At 35.8% G+C, this 18,220-nt stretch overlaps 1 protein-coding gene across 4 annotated transcripts; it reads left to right on the top strand.

Annotated features, from left to right (window-relative positions):
- Positions 1–221: 221 nt before the first annotated feature.
- LOC109047519 (SLAM family member 5-like) lies at positions 222–12,573 on the top strand. Of its 4 annotated transcripts, XM_042756160.1 has the most exons (4): positions 228–571; positions 751–1,077; positions 1,794–2,087; positions 8,491–9,231. In XM_042756160.1, exons 1-4 carry the CDS (start codon positions 529–531, stop codon positions 8,607–8,609), a joined length of 783 nt encoding a protein of 260 aa, XP_042612094.1. In that variant the 5' UTR covers positions 228–528; the 3' UTR covers positions 8,610–9,231. The 4 variants fall into 4 exon arrangements, with proteins under 4 accessions (XP_042612097.1, XP_042612094.1, XP_042612096.1 ...); XM_042756163.1 differs by lacking the exons at positions 1,794–2,087; positions 8,491–9,231 and adding an exon at positions 12,448–12,573 and having other exon boundaries at positions 222–571; XM_042756162.1 differs by lacking the exon at positions 1,794–2,087 and having other exon boundaries at positions 8,491–9,236.
- The last annotated feature ends 5,647 nt before the right edge of the window (positions 12,574–18,220 follow it).

The raw sequence follows: 18,220 nt of genomic DNA, 5'->3' as shown, positions 1-18,220 counted from the left end.
TTTTAACACGACATTTAAAGTTCATTCAGTATTTCTGTTTATTCAGATCAATCTGTTTTATTTCAATCAATTATTGTGTAAAAACTTTTGAAAAAAGTTATATTGTGTGTGAAGCAGCACAGTTTTGGAGTCAGATCTTGTGTTATTGAGGTCAGTAAATGTGTGTTTGAGCTGAATGCATGTGGTTTAATGTGCTGCGAGGATCTTCAGCGATGCACACAATGTCAGGTGGTGTGTGTTTGTTCATGTTGATGAGAGTATGAGATGTGTAGTTTTTTCTTACAAACACAAATAAATATTTTGAAATTACAGAATTATGTTGTGATCTTCAATGTGATTTAAGAAGAAGATAAAGAATGAATTAAACTTTGTCTAGAGAGCACAGACAGAGATGAAAAGTGAACAAAGACCACTAAAAACAGTTCTGTTTTGATATAGAAGTCTAGATTTAGGAAGCAGCTGCAGTTTTTGTTCAGGAAGTTGCTCTTCTGTGTCTGAAGTGACTCTCGGCTGGACGTTTCTTTTACGATGTCCTCTCATCTGTGTGCTCTGATCCTGTTTGTTCTGTGTGGTAAGTAAAATACTTTTATAATACTTTTAATCAGTAAATGTGGCATTTAAACACAAGTGCATATCCACAAGAGATTAAAAATAATACATATTTTACCTTTTAGAAGTGCATGATTAACTCCAGGAAATTAGATTATTTAGTATCTGTCTAATAATAAAGTGTTTTTATTGCTTCTGCAGGTGTGTTTGGTGATACAGATTTGATGAAGTCAGTATCAGTGACTGAGGGAGATTCTGTCACTCTAAACACTGATGTTACTGAAGTACAGAGAGACGATCAGATACTGTGGATGTTTGGACCTAAAGAGACGAGAATAGTTGAAATCTATAAGCACATCATTGATATGTTTAACAGTAATGAGATATTTGGAGACAGACTGCAGATGGACTCTTTCACTGGATCTCTGACCATCAGAAACATCAGAAGAACAGACTCTGGACTTTATAAACGACAGATCCGCAGCAACAGAGGAAGCTCAGACAAGACATTCAGTGTTACTGTCTACGGTAAGACAAATATTACTTCAACTCTTAGATTTTATATAAATGGCCCTGAAGCTAATAATTGGTCTGGCAGTAGTGAATCAGGATGGAATATGACAACACTAAAAATTAAAGCTTGTTAAAAATAAAATACATTTCTAATCTACTTTTATTTTCCACCAGCAAGCTACAATCCAATATCCTTTCTTTAAATAGTCTTTCTCATGTGTATTTCTTACAATTTTAAATTTAATTTAGCAATTCTATTATTGACGGTCCTTTATGTGTAATAAAATATAGGCTGTGTCTGTATAGATGAAAAATGTAAATGGACTAGTGAACATAGCTGTAAAGTGCATTTTTTAAAGTACATACACTTAATGTTTAACCATAATCTATGATTAAAACACAGCGTTTTGTTTACCTGTCTTCTTGGTTAATTTACCTTCACTGTATCCATCTTATTTTACAATGTGGAAGCATGCTAGTTTAGTTGAATGTGCAAGACTTTCATTAGGCGCTACGTGAAACTATTTACTACAAACCAGTGTGTTTATATGTACAACAATAGATTAAAATAAAATTATAAAATTACTAGATTGTGATATCAAGCCAAATAATGAGCTGCTTTGTATCACTAAAAATAACTGGAAGCAGATGACACTGGAAGCCTTAAAACATTCAGGTTACAAATGACCACAAATGAGGTGAATATATATTGCTCTTTACATGTTTTCCAGCTCATCTACCTGTTCCCGTCATCACCAGTAACTCTTATGAGGCTGAAAGATCATCATCATTGTCCAGATGTGTGCTGCTGTGTTCAGTTGTGAATGTGAGTGCTGTGACTCTCTCCTGGTACAAAGGAAACAGTTTATTGTCCAACATCAGTGTGTCTGATCTCAGCATCAGTCTCTCTCTACCTCTGGAGGTGGAATATCAGGAGAAAAACACCTACAGCTGTGTGCTCAACAATCCCATCAGAAACCAGACAACACATCTCAACATCACTCAGCTCTGTCACACGTGTGCAGGTATGTCAGTGGTAATGTTAGTGCTCTTTACAGACCTGAAAGGGTTAAAATGCACACTAATGTCTCCATGTTCTTCTGTTTTTTCCTCAGACTCTGTTCAGTTTTGGTGGGTTCTACTGAAGCTGTGATCAGATTGGCCGTCTCTGCTCTGGTTGGCGTGGCTGCAGTTGCTGCTGTAGTTTATGATTTCAGATCTGGAAGAGCTCAGTAAAACAGAACACAAAGAGACAGCAGGGAGCGATGTTTTCAACTCTAACAACATATATATTACATATTGTACAACACGTGTTCAATCTGATGCCAAGGTGCACAATACCTTTCAGAATCAGCTGTTTTGGGTTGTGTTTGGTTTTGAATCTCTTTTGTCATCAGCAACCTTGTGGGTTACAACAATGTTTATTTTTCTTCATTTGCAATATATAACAAATACAATGTTATCTAAAAGTCAGCACTGGTGTCAAAAGTATTCACATTCATTACTCAAGTAGAAGTATAGATACTAGGGTTTTAAAAAGACTTTTGTAGAAGTTGAAGTATCAACTCAAGCTTTTTACTCAAGTAAAAGTGTAAAGGTACTGGTTTTCAAAACTACTTAAAGTATAAAAGTAAAAGTAATGTAAGGAAAAAAAAAATGCCATTAAGAACAAAAGCTTAGGCCACGCCACAGGGGCCTATTGTGCACTACCCCACCTCCTCAAAAAAACATTTTTCTAAAGGCTATAGGCCATTATGACTATAATGTTATATTAAAATATTCATGTTGAAAAATTTGGGATGCACTAGATTACCTGTTTCAGCCGCATATATGCCCATTGAAAATGAACACATTTTAGTACAATGCAAATACATTAAAGAACTAGAGATATGATGACTAGTTGCCTATAAGTATTGTAATGGTGCAAAAAGTCAAACTTCAGAGGCATGTCATCAATAACTTTTAATGGAATGTATTTAATGTACATCCAAGCTTAGCTGCAGGAATCTGCGAGGGCAATGAACAAGAAAATTGGTGTACCCAGGGCAGGCTTAGTAACAATTACCCTTGTATGGTTGTCTATTTACAATAAACATTAGTGCTGTCAAAATGAATGATTAATCCAAGTGATTAATCAAAAAATAAAAATGAAAAAATAACTCATAATCCTAATACCTTCTTGATCGATAGCTTCCTGTATTCGCTACATGGTTAGAGAGTTGGACTTGTAAACTGAAGGTTGCAGGTTCGAGTCTCGGTGCTGGCAGGAGTTGTAGGTGGGGGGGGAGTGTATGAACAGCGCTCTCTTCCACTCTCAATACTCATGGCTGAAGTGCCCTTGAGCAAGGCACTGAACCCCCCAGTTGCTCCCCGGGCGCTGGATCTATATAGCTGTCCACTGCTCCGGGTGTTGTGTTTCACGGTGTGTTCACTTCTCACTGCTGTGTGTGTGCACTTGGATGGGTTAAATGCAGAGCACCAATTCCGAGTATGGGTTACCATATTTGGCAAATGTCACGACTTTCACATTGTCAATCGCGTTGTCAATCGCAAACGCTAATTTATTTAAACGTCTAGTTACCGGACTACCTACGGTAGCTTAATTTGCGGAGGATGAAGAGAAAGCACCCATTTGATAAATGAGCCAGTAGTTGAGAAATAATAACTTTTAAGTAGGGTCCGGTGCCATTTCGATACTTTTAAAATGGTACCAGTGCCTAAACGGTGCCTGAAACGATACTTAAAAAAAGAGCCACAAAAAAAAAACCTGGATTAACAATAAAGACCATTACAAATATTTAAAATAAATCCATAGCTTTCACCTTGGATGCTCTCATTTGCCAAGTTGTGCTTCCCTTACTCTAAGGCTAATAAATGTATTTCACAAAAGCACACATAATGTTTCTACTGTATCTCTGTCAATCACTCTGATATTTAGTTAAAATGAGTGGTGTCTGTCACTGTCTTTAAGCAGTTCTGCGAATGACTGTATGGTCATTCTTTATAAAGTAGCAACAATGTCGTTTGTAAAGTACAGTACTGTGCAAAAGTCTTAGTATTTTCACCCCAAAAAGGGGTTTAAAGCCATTTATTTATATCTTTTTGCTGTAGTGTGTCAGTAGGAAATATCAGTTTTGCCATTAATTTTAATAATAATCTAGTGTGATTTTGAATGCATGCACAAGCAGTCTGACAACGGCAAAATGAATGTTTGGAAATGGTAAACTGATTTTCTACTGACACACTACAGCAAAATATATAAATAACTGTCCGAACACCATTCTTTGGGGTGAGAAACACTAACGTGCCTAAGACTTTTACACAGTAGTGTATGTATAAAGTACGTATGATTTAATTCAGTATATTTAAATAAGTACAATTGAAGTATGCGTACGTTTATATGTGTTAAGGGCTAGATTGTCGCTGGAGGAAACAGCTGTGGTGTGATGAGCGGTGACAAGCGAAAACTTTTACAGAAACCGACTGCTTCCTCGTGACCTTTTGTAAACTGTATTTATGACAAAGAACTGCACAGATACAGATATTCTAACAATCTATCGATAAACACACACATTGTGTCCTCTGTTTCTGTTTAAGTGCGCTCGCGCTGCTCCACCGGCGTCTGTGGATTGAAGAGCGCGCTGAAAGACGGAGAGTAGACCGGTCTGCCGCCTTTTTCATATGAAATTTAAGGGGACTGACTCTGAGGCGATCGCGAATTTGAGTACAGTTTATGGAGCTAAATGCTATAGCCCCTATAAAAAAGCCTAGCGACGCCCATGCTTCTTGTGTAGGCCTACATTTCGGAGAACCAGGACAAACATTTCAATCGATCGCTCAGGCATTTAAGAGGCACCGAAATCTGTGTCCTTATTCGGTTCGGTGCATACCGGTTCAATACCCAACCCTACTTTTAAGAAATATATTTTTTGATATACGAACCCAACACTGGCTATGCCCTTACTGGAGTGTGACGTGATCTGTGTCATGTGCAGGTGCGATGGATCGCGTACAAACCAATAGGGTGTCGGAATGGTATATGTTTATACTTCTCATCCAACCACAATCAACTTCACTTCATCCGGATGGCGCGATTTATCTGGATAGGTGTTTTTTTTTTTTTTTTTTTTTTGGAATGATGACAAGCCGGAATGAAAACAAGCCGAAATGAATAACGAACTATTTTTAAAATGTAAGGAGTAGAAAGTACAGATAATTGCGTGAAAATGTAAGGAGTAGAAGTAAAAAGTCGGCTGAAAAATAATTACTCAAGTAAAGTATAGATACCCAAAATTTTCTACTTAAGTAATGTAACGAAGTATTTGTACTTCGTTACTTGACACCTCTGAAAGTAAGTATAGAAAGAAGCAGAACAACAACAACAACAACGTGTTTATACACAGAGATATATAATAACTGATCGCTGTGATGTCTCTTGCACCTCAGCTAGTTCCTTTTCCTGTATATGACAGCAGCTGAGCAGTGATGGGAGAAACACAGCTTTTAGGAGCTCTGAATCAACTCAACCAATTGTTCTGAAGCAGTCAAACATGTATAATGACACCTTTTACAAAACAATAGCAAATGTTTTCATGAAAGTGTATCTTGAAAGTGTAATGTAATCTACCATCCTAATTCAATACAATTAAATATGAAGGTTCTGTAAAGATAGTGTTTTATTTGTAGTGTTTGGTATGTGTGTTATTAAGCAGTATCATTCTCCTTGTATTATACATGCCTAAATATAAAGGTTTTTCTCGATTGCTTAAATACTATAACCAGGTTTTTGAACTAAACTTTCAAGACCATAACGCCATTTATTAAAAAGCAGACCCATTTCCCTAAACTATAAACACTATTTCCCTTTTTGACACATGAATCTTGAACTGTCACTGCAAAACTCTACACACAAATCCCTTCATTTCTCATTGCCTACACCATGTTGTCATTTAGAAAGCACTAGCATTCAATATTGTTCACTCGAGTCAGCATAGCTTGAGCTCAACTAGCACACAGATACCCACGTGGAAACACTAAGAGTTAAAATTTATCACACACCAATCAGAACCTTCAATAGATAGATAAAAGAGCCCCATTCAGTTCATTCAGTTTTGGAACAATGGATCCAGAGAGACGTGACTGAAAAGGTCGAGGACACTGGAGAGGGGAAGGAGTAGGATGAGCAACAGCAGTAAGGAATGGAGGAAGAGGTGAAGGAAGAGGAAGAGGAGGAGGACAATCTGTATTCTGTTACAACACATGCATCAAATTGCCTTGCATAAAAATAGTTTCTTCCGTTTCTTCCATTTTTTAAAAAGGATGTGTTAAAGTTACAGTAATCAGTACTTCTTTTTTTGTAAGCCTGACTAGACATTACAGTTGATGTGCGACGCGTGGACCTTCTTTTTTTGTAAGCATGTATAGATATTTATGTTTATTTGTGGTGCTTTGATCATTTTTTTAAGATAATTTAGCCATTTCCTCAATAAGCAGCCAGACTTAACTCAACTCTACTGAATTCTGTCAACCATGTTAAGCTATCAGACACATTTTCTTTCTAAATGTGCTGTTCAGAGAAGGCCATCCACGTATCTGCAGATATATTTGCACATGACAGTGAAACCGATGATGATAAAGATAATTTATTGTTCAATCACACACTTTGTCTGATGAAATGATATAAAGAATCACCAAAAATCAAAAATAAAAACAATACCACAGCTTTATTAACAGTCCGTATATAAAATGGGAATTGGATTTAATCCAATGGATTTTTAAATGTATACTAAAACAATGTCACACTGGTTTCTCATGTGGGTGTGTTATGATATTTTAATGTGTTTTTATGATTCTTCACAACTTTTTGATGCATTGTGTAAAATATTTAATTTTGGAAGTCATTCGTTGTTATATTGTGAGTGTGAAGCAGCACATGTTCATGTTTTCGAGTCAGATCTTGTGTTATTGCGGTCAGTAAATGTGTGTGAGCTGAATGCATGTGGTCTGAAATGCTGAGATGATGTTCAGATAAAGCACACAGTGACAGACGTCAGCTGCGTGTGTTTGTTTGTTTTTGTTTTTGTGTGAGGGTTTCTTTTTATTATCACAAATAATTATTATTATTATGTGTTAGACTGAAACCTGTGATATATATATCTGAAATGAGAGTTTCCAGAACCAGCATGATGTTCTTTTATCTGTGCGCTCTCCTCCTGTTTATCCTGTGCAGTAAGTAACTTTTCAGTACATTTTTTAAATTACTAAATACTAAATGATATATATATATACATATATATATATATATATATATATATATATTACCTTTCTGTCTGTCAAGCTAAAGGAAATTATATATATAAAAAAACAATTATCAGAATTAAGATTAGAACAGTGTTTGTATATGTGAAATAATTATTTGATAGATCTGTTAATGATATTAAGTCTCAGTCTGATAATAATATACAGTGTTTTTATATGTATTTCAGGTGTGTTTGGTGATGAAATGAAGTCAGTATCAGTGACTGAGGGAGATTCTATCACACTAAATACTGATATTAAAGTACAGAGCAAAGATATGTTATTGTGGATGTTTGGAGCACAGGAAACTCGCATTGCTGAAATATATAACCAAAACATATTTATGTATAACAGTAATGAGACTTTTGCGGACAGACTTCAGATGGACAATCAAACCGGATCTCTGACCATCAGAAACATCAGAACTGAACACTCTGGACTTTATGAACTACTGATCCTCAGCAACAGAGAAAACTCATACAATAGATTCAGTGTCATTGTCTATGGTGAGTAAAGAATTACTCTAATAATCTCATTTTTATATTACTGCTTGTGAATGTGAGAAACCTTGTCTGTTTGTGCTGTTGTTTAATCTTCCTACTAGTCAGGACCATTCATTTTCCCATTTTTATATACACACATCATTAGAAGTTGTCTTAATATTTTGTTAAATATATTTTGGAGAATCTGGATAATAATGTTCCATGTCCTTCATTATTTTCCAGCTCGTCTGCCTGTTCCTGTCATCACTGCAAACTCTTCACAATGTTCTTCATCATCAGGATCATCATCATCATCATCATCATCAGTGTCTAAATGTTCACTGCTGTGTTCAGCTGTGAATGTGGGTGCTGTGACTCTCTCCTGGTACAAAGGAAACAGTTTATTGTCCAGCATCAGTGTGTCTGATCTCAGCATCAGTCTCTCTCTACCTCTGGAGGTGGAATATCAGGAGAAAAACACATACAGCTGTGTGCTCAACAATCCCATCAGCAACCAGACCACACATCTGGACATCACTGAACTCTGTCACACATGTGCAGGTATGATAGTGGTAATGTTGGTGCTCTTTACAGACCTGAAAGGGTTAAAATGCACACTAATGTCTCCATGTTCTGTTTCTTTCCTCAGACTCTGTTCAGTTTTGTGGTTCTACTGAAGCTGTGATCCGATTGGTCGTCTCTGCTCTGGTGGGCGTGGCTGCAGTTGCTGCTGCAGTTTATGATTTCAGATCTGGAAGAGCTCAGTAAAACAGAACACAAAGAGACAGCAGGGAGAGATGTTTTCAACTCTAACAACATATATATTACATACTGTACAACACGTGTTCAATTTGATGCCAAGGTGCACAATACCTTTCAGAATCAGCTGTTTTGGGTTGTGTTTGGTTTTGAATCTCTTTTGTGATCAGTAACCTTGTGGGTTACAACAATGTTTCTTTTTCTTCATTTGCAATATTTAACAAATACAATGTTATCTAAAAGTAAGTATAGAAAGAAGCAGAACAATAACAACAACAACGTGTTTATACACAGAGATATATAATAACTGATCGCTGTGATGTCTCATGCACCTCAGCTAGTTCCTTTTCCTGTATATGACAGCAGCTGAGCAGTGATGGGAGAAACACAGCTTTTAGGAGCTCTGAATCAACTCAACCAATTGTTCTGAAGCAGTCAGACATGTATAATGACACCTTTTACAAAACAATAGCAAATGTTTTCATGAAAGTGTAATCTTTTAAGTCTGATCTACTAATTCAATACAATTAAATATGAAGGTTCTGTAAAATTGTGTTTTATTTGTAGTGTTTGTTATGTGTGTTATTAGGCAGGCCTTCATTAAAAGCAATTAAGCATCATTCTCCTTGTATTATACATGCCTAAGTATTAAAATTTATTCAATTCATTAAAAATGCGTCTACATTATAAAACTGACTGGAGATCAGTTAAAAACTATTAGAAGCTTGTTCATGGTTGACCAAATCAAAGCCATCTAACAGCAAACATTTTGAAATGTTTCGTAAGCAGCTGATCTCTGGCGGACATCTTCAGATAAATCAACATTAGAGTTTATTCACCAAACTATGCTTGTTAATAGTGTGCTGCTTTATCTCCAAATGATTCATAAAAGTTGTTGAATTGTCATGTATTTGTGGTCAGTGTTGGGGAAATGTACTTTTAAAGTAATTGTGTTACTTTTTGTCACCTGGGCTGGGATTGCTTATCTATTTTATTTTTTTATTTAATAACAAAACAAAACAAAAGTTATATTTTTTGCACTTGTAAGAGCTCTTTCACACCAAAAGTGAAATTAATGAGCCTCAGGCTGAAGGAAGTGTCTCTGCACCTCACTCTCAATGTCTCTCAACACAGAGACAGGACAGCTGTCAGTGAATAAAGGAGAAAACAAAGTAACTTGCATTACTGATTTAATTACTTCGTTACTCAGATTAACACAGAAAAACTCAGATACTAATTGACAAGAGCTCATGTGGAAAAGTTTGACTTCCTGGAGAGCTTTGTATTACAATAGACAAAACTGTTTTCTGAAAAAAACAAAAAAACAAAACAAAACTCTGAAATCAAAAGTCAGAAGAGTACCATTATCTCTCACTTTCAAAGGAAACTGCATTTATTGTCAGGTTGTTGTTTTTATCACTTTGACACACTAGCAGCTCAGGTTCAGCGTTCAGGTTTGCCATTTTGTGCTTTACTTAGGTCAATAATATTTATTATATAATTTGATATTAATATTTTGAAACAGAAATGTGTTCAACACATAACTTGAAGTTGATTATCAGTGAATCTCCTCACTTACGTACTAAAACTTGAAGTTGTGCTAAAACAGTGTCATAGACACACAATGGTGTTTAAAATTAATAAGCATTTGATTCATATGTGGATATTTTACAATGTAATAAGACTTTCAATTCCTTCAGTATTTTCTCATTTAGAACATTATTTCATTTCAATAAATGATTGTGTCAAAACATTTGAAAGAGATTTGTGATTGCACGTTCATGAGATGTTTTGGAGTCAGATCTTCTGTTATTGAGGTCAGTAAATGTGTGTCTGAGCTGAATGTGAATGCACTCGATGTAAGACGATGAGTGTTTGTGTTCATGTTCCTGAGAGTGTTAGACGTACAGTTTATGATGTTGTGATGAAAAATGTGTTAATGTCATTTAAGAAGTTTATGATGGTATTAAACATTGACATTAAACTTCGACATTGCATTAAACTCTGTGAACCGGCACAAGTCAGAACTTGTGTTACTGAGGTCAGTAAATGTGTGTCTGAGCTGTGAGAATGTGGTTTAAAGTGCTGCGAGGATCTTCAGCGATCATGTTTCAGAGTTAGATCATGTTTCTGTGTGTTCGTTCATGAAAGTGTGAGATCTTGTGCAGTTTTTTCTTACAACCACAAAGTAACCTTCTGAAAACCTGTTAGACTGAAAAATACCTTTGATAAATATCTGAAATGAGAGTTTTCCGATCCAGGATAATATTTTGTTATCTGTGCGCTCTGATCCTGATTGGCCTGTGTGGTGAGTAACTCTTTTAATCAGTAAATGTGGTTCTCTATTAAATATAGTTTGTTTTGTTGTCTAATAATTACAGTATATTGCATTTATGTGATTTTCAGGTGTGTTTGATGATACAGATGTGATGAAGTCAGTATCAGTGCTGGAGGGAGATTCTGTCACTCTAAACACTGATGTTACTGAAGTACAGAGAGACGATCAGATACTGTGGATGTTTGGACCTAAAGAGACGAGAATAGCTGAACTCTATAAGCAGAGCATTGATATGTTTAGCAGTAATGAGATATTTGGAGACAGACTGCAGCTGGAGTCTTTCACTGGATCTCTGACCATCAGAAACATCAGCAGCACAGACTCTGGACTTTATAAACTACAGATCCGCAGCAACAGAAGGAACTCAGACAAGACATTCAATGTTACTGTCTATGGTAAGACAAATACGATTTCAACTTATTTGTATTAATGGTTGTGAAGCTTATTATTGATCTGGCAGTAGTGAATCAGAAATGACAACACTAAAAAATAGGGCTTGTTAAAAATAAAATGCATTTCTTTTATACTTTTATTTTCCACCAGGAATCTATAATCCAATATCCTTTCTTAAAACAGTCTTTCTCATGTGTATTTCTTACAATTTTAAACATAAATTTACTGTAGTAATTCTATTATTGACAGTCCTTTATGTGTAATAAAATATAGGCTGTGTCTGTGTAGTTTATAATATAATATTGGTTTTGTATGTATAGCTGTAAAGTGCAATTTTTAAAGTACATACACTTAATGTTTTACCATAAAAATCTATGATTGAAACACCACGTTTTGTTTACCTGTCTTCTTGGTTAATTTACCTTCACTGTATCCATCTTATTTTACAATGTGGAAGCATGCTAGTTTAGCTGAATGTGCAAGACTTTCATTAGGCGCTACGTGAAACTATTTACTACAAACCAGTGTGTTTATATGTACGACAATAGATTAAAATAAAATGATAAAATTACTAGTTTGTTATATCAAGCCAAATAATGAGCTGCTTTGTATCACTAAAAATAACTGGAAGCAGATGACACTGGAAGCCTTAAAACATTCAGGTTACAAATGACCACAAATGACATGAATATATTTATTTTTATTTGTTTTTTTTCTAGTTTATCTGTTTGTTTCATTAATAGTAACTCTTCAAACTGTTCTTCATCATCAGGATCATCATCATCATCAGTATCTAAATGTTCACTGCTGTGTTCAGCTGTGAATGTGGGTCATGTGACTCTCTCCTGGTACAAAGGAAACAGTTTATTGTCCAGCATCAGTGTGTCTGATCTCAGCATCAGTCTCTCTCTACCTCTGGAGGTGGAATATCAGGAGAAAAACACCTACAGCTGTGTGATCAACAATCCCATCAGAAACCAGACCATACATCTCAACATCACTGAACTCTGTCACAGGTGTGCAGGTATGTGAGTGGTAATGTTAATGCTCTTTACAGACCTGAAAGGGTTAAAATGCACACTAATGTTTCCATGTTTCTTCTCTTTCTTTCCTCAGACTCTGTTCAGTTTTGTGGTTCTACTGAAGCTGTGATCCGATTGGTCGTCTCTGCTCTGGTGGGCGTGGCTGCAGTTGCTGCTGTAGTTTATGATTTCAGATCTGGAAGAGCTCAGTAAAACAGAACACAAAAGAGACAGCAGGGGGCGATGTTTTCAAATCAAACAACACATATATATTACATACTGTACAACACGTGTTCAATTTGATGCCAAAGGTGCACAATACCTTTCAGAATCAGCTGTTTTGGGTTGTGTTTGGGTTTGAATCTCTTTTGTCATCAGCAACCTTGTGGGTTACAACAATGTTTTTTTTCTTCATTCCAATATTTAACAAATACAATGTTATCTAAAAGTAAAGTATAGAAAGAAGCCATAACAACAACAACGTGTTTATACACAGAGAAATATAATAACTGATCGCTGTGATGTCTCATGCACCTCAGCTAGTTCCTTTTCCTGTATATGACAGCAGCTGAGCAGTGATGGGAGGAAACACAGCTTTGTAGGAGCTCTGAATCAACTCAACCAATTGTTCTGAAGCGGCCAAAACATATATAATGACACCTTTTTACAAAACAATAGCAAATGTTTTCATGAAAAGTGTATCTTGAAAGTGTAATGTAATCTACTATCTTAATTCATTGCAATTAAATATTAAGGTTCTGTAAAACATAGTGTTTTATTTGTAGTGTTTGTTATGTGTGTTATTAAGCAGTATCATTCTCCTTGTTTATATATGCCTAAATATAAAGTTTTTTCTCGATTGCTTAAACACTCTAACCAGTGTTTTGAACTAAACTTTCAAGACCCATAACGTCATTTATTAAAAAGCACAACCATTTCCCTAAACTATAAACACTATTTCCCTTTTTGACACATGAATCTTGAACTGTCACTGCAAAACTCTACACACAAATCCCTTCATTTCTTCATTGCCTACCACCATGTTGTCATTTAGAAAGCAATAGCATTCAATATTGTTCACTCAAGTCAGCATAGCTTGAGCTCAATTAGCACACAGATACCCACGTGGAAACACTAAGAGGTTAAAATTTATCACACACAATCAGAACCTTCAATAGATAGATAAAAGAGCTCCATTCAGTTCATTCAGTTTTTGGAACAATGGATCCAGAGAGACATGACTGAAAAGGTTTGAGGACACTGGAGAGGGGAAGGAGTAGGATGAGCAAGAGCAGTAAGGAATGGAGGAAGAGGATGCTGGGGGTTGTTTTGTTTTTTGTTGTTTTTTGGAGTTTAGGGTTTAGGGAATTTGAAATTTGTTGTTTTGTGTATTGTACACTGAGGGGAAGAACCACAAGCAAAACAACTTATTAATGGTTTTTGGTTTTTGGTTTTTGTATTATTGTTTTGAATTTATCTCACCAGTGTGTAAGACTATGTTGTAGTGTTTGTGTTTTTGAGGGCTTGTGTGTGATGTCTGAGGGCAAAGTTTGGTTTTTCAGCAAAAGTGAATGGTTTTGAGTGTAGAGGTTGATTTTGATCTGAAAATAGGATGTTTGGAGTGTTGGGGAAGACGTTATGGATTTGTGTTTCTCTTTTTCTGTTCTGAGGATATGTTTCAAGGTTTGTGTTTATAGTTTTTTACGATTGTTTAAGCACAACTTTGAAAACATGGCCCGGTTTGTCAAAACACTACACACAATTAACACAACCCTACACTAAAGTAACACAACACTTCAGATCATTTGCAAAATGGAACACTTTTGTCAAAACTATACACAACTTTATAAAAACAATATTTTGTTACCATACGAAACACATTTCATATGACTTTAATCTTTTTGAACCAGTTACACACTGCTGTTGCTAACCTAAAACACTTTTAGCAAGTCTAATTCTCAGTGATTAGAGTACTGTAAATGAAGTACACAGGGAAACAAATGCAACTATACGATAGTTTACCAAAACAATACATGGAAAAATCACAACAAACATGTCCCAGTTGTCATGCATACTACAGTAAATGTGCATAATACTGTTAGCTCAGCAAACAACAGACAAACAATAAATACTGTATCCAGTACAGGTTACAATTACAGTAAAGAACAACAACAACAAACATAAAACACAAAAAAAAATCTGAAAAAAAACTGACAATAATTGTACAGAAAATACTACAGTAAAACATACTATACATTATCTCTTTGCCTAGCTGGATCTGGCCAGAGAATTTCATCAACATCACAAGCAATATCCTCATTAGCAAGACAACGCGGGAAGAACCGTCTTGAATGTCGAATCCATCCTTGCACAGCTGCGGCGTCGACTTGGTCCATGGCCTGAATGAGGGGTACCTGAGCCTGGGGCTGGAGATCGTAAGCCTTCCACCGCCATGCAGACTTGACTTGACTCCTGAAGATCAACTGTTACCATCATTTTGTGCTCCTGCTCTAGTGTGGCTGCCATTACATGATTGAGTGCGGTGTCGCGTTCTTCCTCCGTGAAACCCACAGTGAATGAAGAGCCAACAGTCAACAAAGGTGGACCCTTGCATCTAAGCTTTCCATTCCTCAGAAAAGTATTTGGATGTTAGTGTGTAAGGGTGTTAAGATGTTAGTGAATAAAGGAGGATTTGATTACTTCGTTGTTACTCAGATTAATGCAGAAAAACTCAGATACCAATTGACAAGAGCTCACGTGGAAAAGTTTGACTTCCTGGAGAGCTTTGTATTAAAATACACAAAACTGTTTTCTGAGAAAAAACAAAAACAAAACTCTGAAATCAAAAGTCAGAAGAGTACCATTATCTCTCACTTTCAAAGGAAACTGCATTTATTGTCAGGTTGTTGTTTTTATCACTTTGACACACTAGCAGCTCTGGTTCAGCGTTTCATTGAGGTTTGCCGTTTTGTGCTTTACTTAGGTCAATAATATTTATTATATAATTTGATATTAATATTTTTTTACAGAAATGTGTTCAACATATAACTTGAAGTTGATTGTCAGTGAATCTCCTCACTTACGTACTAAAACTTGAAGTTGTGCTAAAACAGTGTCATAGACACACAATGCTGTTTAAAATTAGTAAGCATTTGATTCATATGTGGATATTTTACAATGTAATAAGACTTTCAATTCCTTCAGTATTTTCTCATTTAGAACATTATTTCATTTCAATAAATGATTGTGTCAAAACATTTGAAAGAGATTTGTGATGTTCAGGAGATGTTTTGGAGTCAGATCTTCTGTTATTGAGGTCAGTAAATGTGTGTCTGAGCTGAATGTGAATGCACTCGATTTAAGACGATGAGTGTTTTGTGTTCATGTTCCTGAGAGTGTTAGACGTACAGTTTATGATGTTGTGATGAAAAATGTGTTAATGTCATTTAAGAAAATAAAGAATGTATTAAACATTGACATTAAACTTCGACATTGCATTAAACTCTGTGAACCGGCACAAGTCAGAACTTGTGTTACTGAGGTCAGTAAATGTGTGTCTGAGCTGTGAGAATGTGGTTTAAAGTGCTGCGAGGATCTTCAGCTGAAGCACACAGAGTTAGATGATGGTGTGGTCTGTGTGTCATTTATTGTGCTGTGATGTTTTTGAGTTATATTGTTTTTGTGTTTGTTCATTTTTTTGTGTTTTGAGTTCTTTGTGGTGTTTTTTCTTTGTGCAGTTTTTTCTTACAACAAAGTCCAGACTCCAGAATGATATTTTGTTATCTCTGTGTGCTCTGATCCTAATTGAGAACTCGTTAACAGTGTGGTGAGTAACAAATTTTAATCAGTAAAAATGTGGTTCTCTATTAAATATAGTTTGTAGTTTGCTGTCTAATAATTACAGACAGATATTCACAATTTATGTGATTTTCAGCGTGTGTTTGATTGATTCAGATGTGAGTGAAAGTCAGTAATCAGGATGGAGGGAGGGAGATTCTGTCACTCTAAACACTGATGTTACTGACGTACTGAGAGATGATCAGATACTGTGAGAGGTTTGGACCTAAAGAGACGAGAATAGCTGAAATCTATAAGCACAAGCATTTGATATGTTTAGCAGTAATGAGATAGGTTGGGAACAGACTGCAGCTGGACTTCTTTCACTGGATCTCTGACCATCAGAAACATCAGAAAGAACAGGCTCTGGACTTTATAAAATACCGATCCGCAGCAGACAGAAGGAACTCAGGACAAGACATTCAGGTTAACTGTCTATGGTAAGACAAATACGATTCTTCAACTTATTTGTATTAATGGTTGATGAAGTTAGTATTGATGCTGGTAGTAGTAAATCAGAAATGGACAACACTAAAAAATAGGCTTGTTTACAAATAAAATGCATTTCTTTTATACTTTTATTTTTCACCAGAAATCTATAATCCAATTATCCTTTCTTAAACAGTCTTTTCTCATGTGTATTTCTTACAATTTTAAACATAAATTTACTGTAGTAATTCTATTATTGACAGTCCTTTATGTGTAATAAACTAAACATAATTTTAGTTTAGTAATTTTATTGTTCTAGTAAACATAGCTGTAAAGTGCAATTTTTAAAGTACATACACTTAATGTTTTACCATAAAAATCTATGATTGAAACACCACGTTTTGTTTACCTGTCTTCTTGGTTAATTAACCTTCACTGTATCCATCTTATTTTACAATGTGGAAGCATGCTAGTTTAGCTGAATGTGCAAGACTTTCATTAGGCGCTAGGTGAAACTATTTAATACAAAACCAGTGGGTTTTATATGTACGACAATAGATTAAAATAAAAATGATAAAATACTAGATTGTGATATCAAGCCAAATAATGAGCTGCTTTGTGTCACTAAAAACTAACTGGAAGCAGATGACACTGGGAAGCCTTTAAAACACAGTCAGGCATACAAATGACCACAAATGAGGTGAATATATATTGCTCTTTACATGTTTTCCAGCTCATCTACCTGTTCCCGTCATCACCAGTAACTCTTCAAACTGTTCTTCATCATCATCATCTAAACGTTCATCAGTATCTAAATGTTCACTGCTGTGTTCAGCTGTGAATGTGGGGTCATGTGACTCTCTCCTGGTACAAAGGAAACAGTTTATTGTCCAGCATCAGTGTGTCTGATCTCAGCATCAGTCTCTCTCTACCTCTGGAGGTGGAATATCAGGAGAACACACACCTACAGCTGTGTGATCAACAATCCCATCCAGAAACCAGACCACAACATCTCTCAACATCACTGAACTCTGTCACAGGTGTGCAGGTATGTCAGTGGTAATGTTAGTGCTCTTTACAGACCTGAAAGGGTTAAAATGCACACTAATGTCTCCATGTTCTTCTGTTTTTTCCTCAGACTCTGTTCAGTTTTGTGGTTCTACTGAAGCTGTGATCCGATTGGTCGTCTCTGCTCTGGTGGGCGTGGCTGCAGTTGCTGCTGTAGTTTATGATTTCAGATCTGGAAGAGCTCAGTAAAACAGAAACACAAAGAGACAGCAGGGGGCGATGTTTTCAAATCAAACATATATATATATTATATATTTTACATAATGTGTTCAATCTGATGCCAAGGTGCACAACAATACCTTTCAGAATCAGCTGTTTTTGGGTTGTGTTTGGGTTTTGAATCTCTTTTGTGATCAGCAACCTTGTGGGTTACAACAATGTTTCTGTTTTTCTTCATTTCCAATATTTAACAAATACAATGTTATCTAAAAGTAAGTATAGAAAGAAGGGGGGGGGGGGGGGGGGGGCAGAACAGAACAACAACAACGTGTTTATACACAGAGAGATATAATAACTGATCGCTGTGATGTCTC

The sequence above is a fragment of the Cyprinus carpio genome, unplaced genomic scaffold, assembly GCF_018340385.1.
Source record: "Cyprinus carpio isolate SPL01 unplaced genomic scaffold, ASM1834038v1 S000006809, whole genome shotgun sequence".
NCBI lineage: Eukaryota > Metazoa > Chordata > Actinopteri > Cypriniformes > Cyprinidae > Cyprinus > Cyprinus carpio.
The sequence above is the reverse complement of the archived record's forward strand: the minus strand, read 5'-3'. Positions and strand labels throughout refer to the sequence as shown.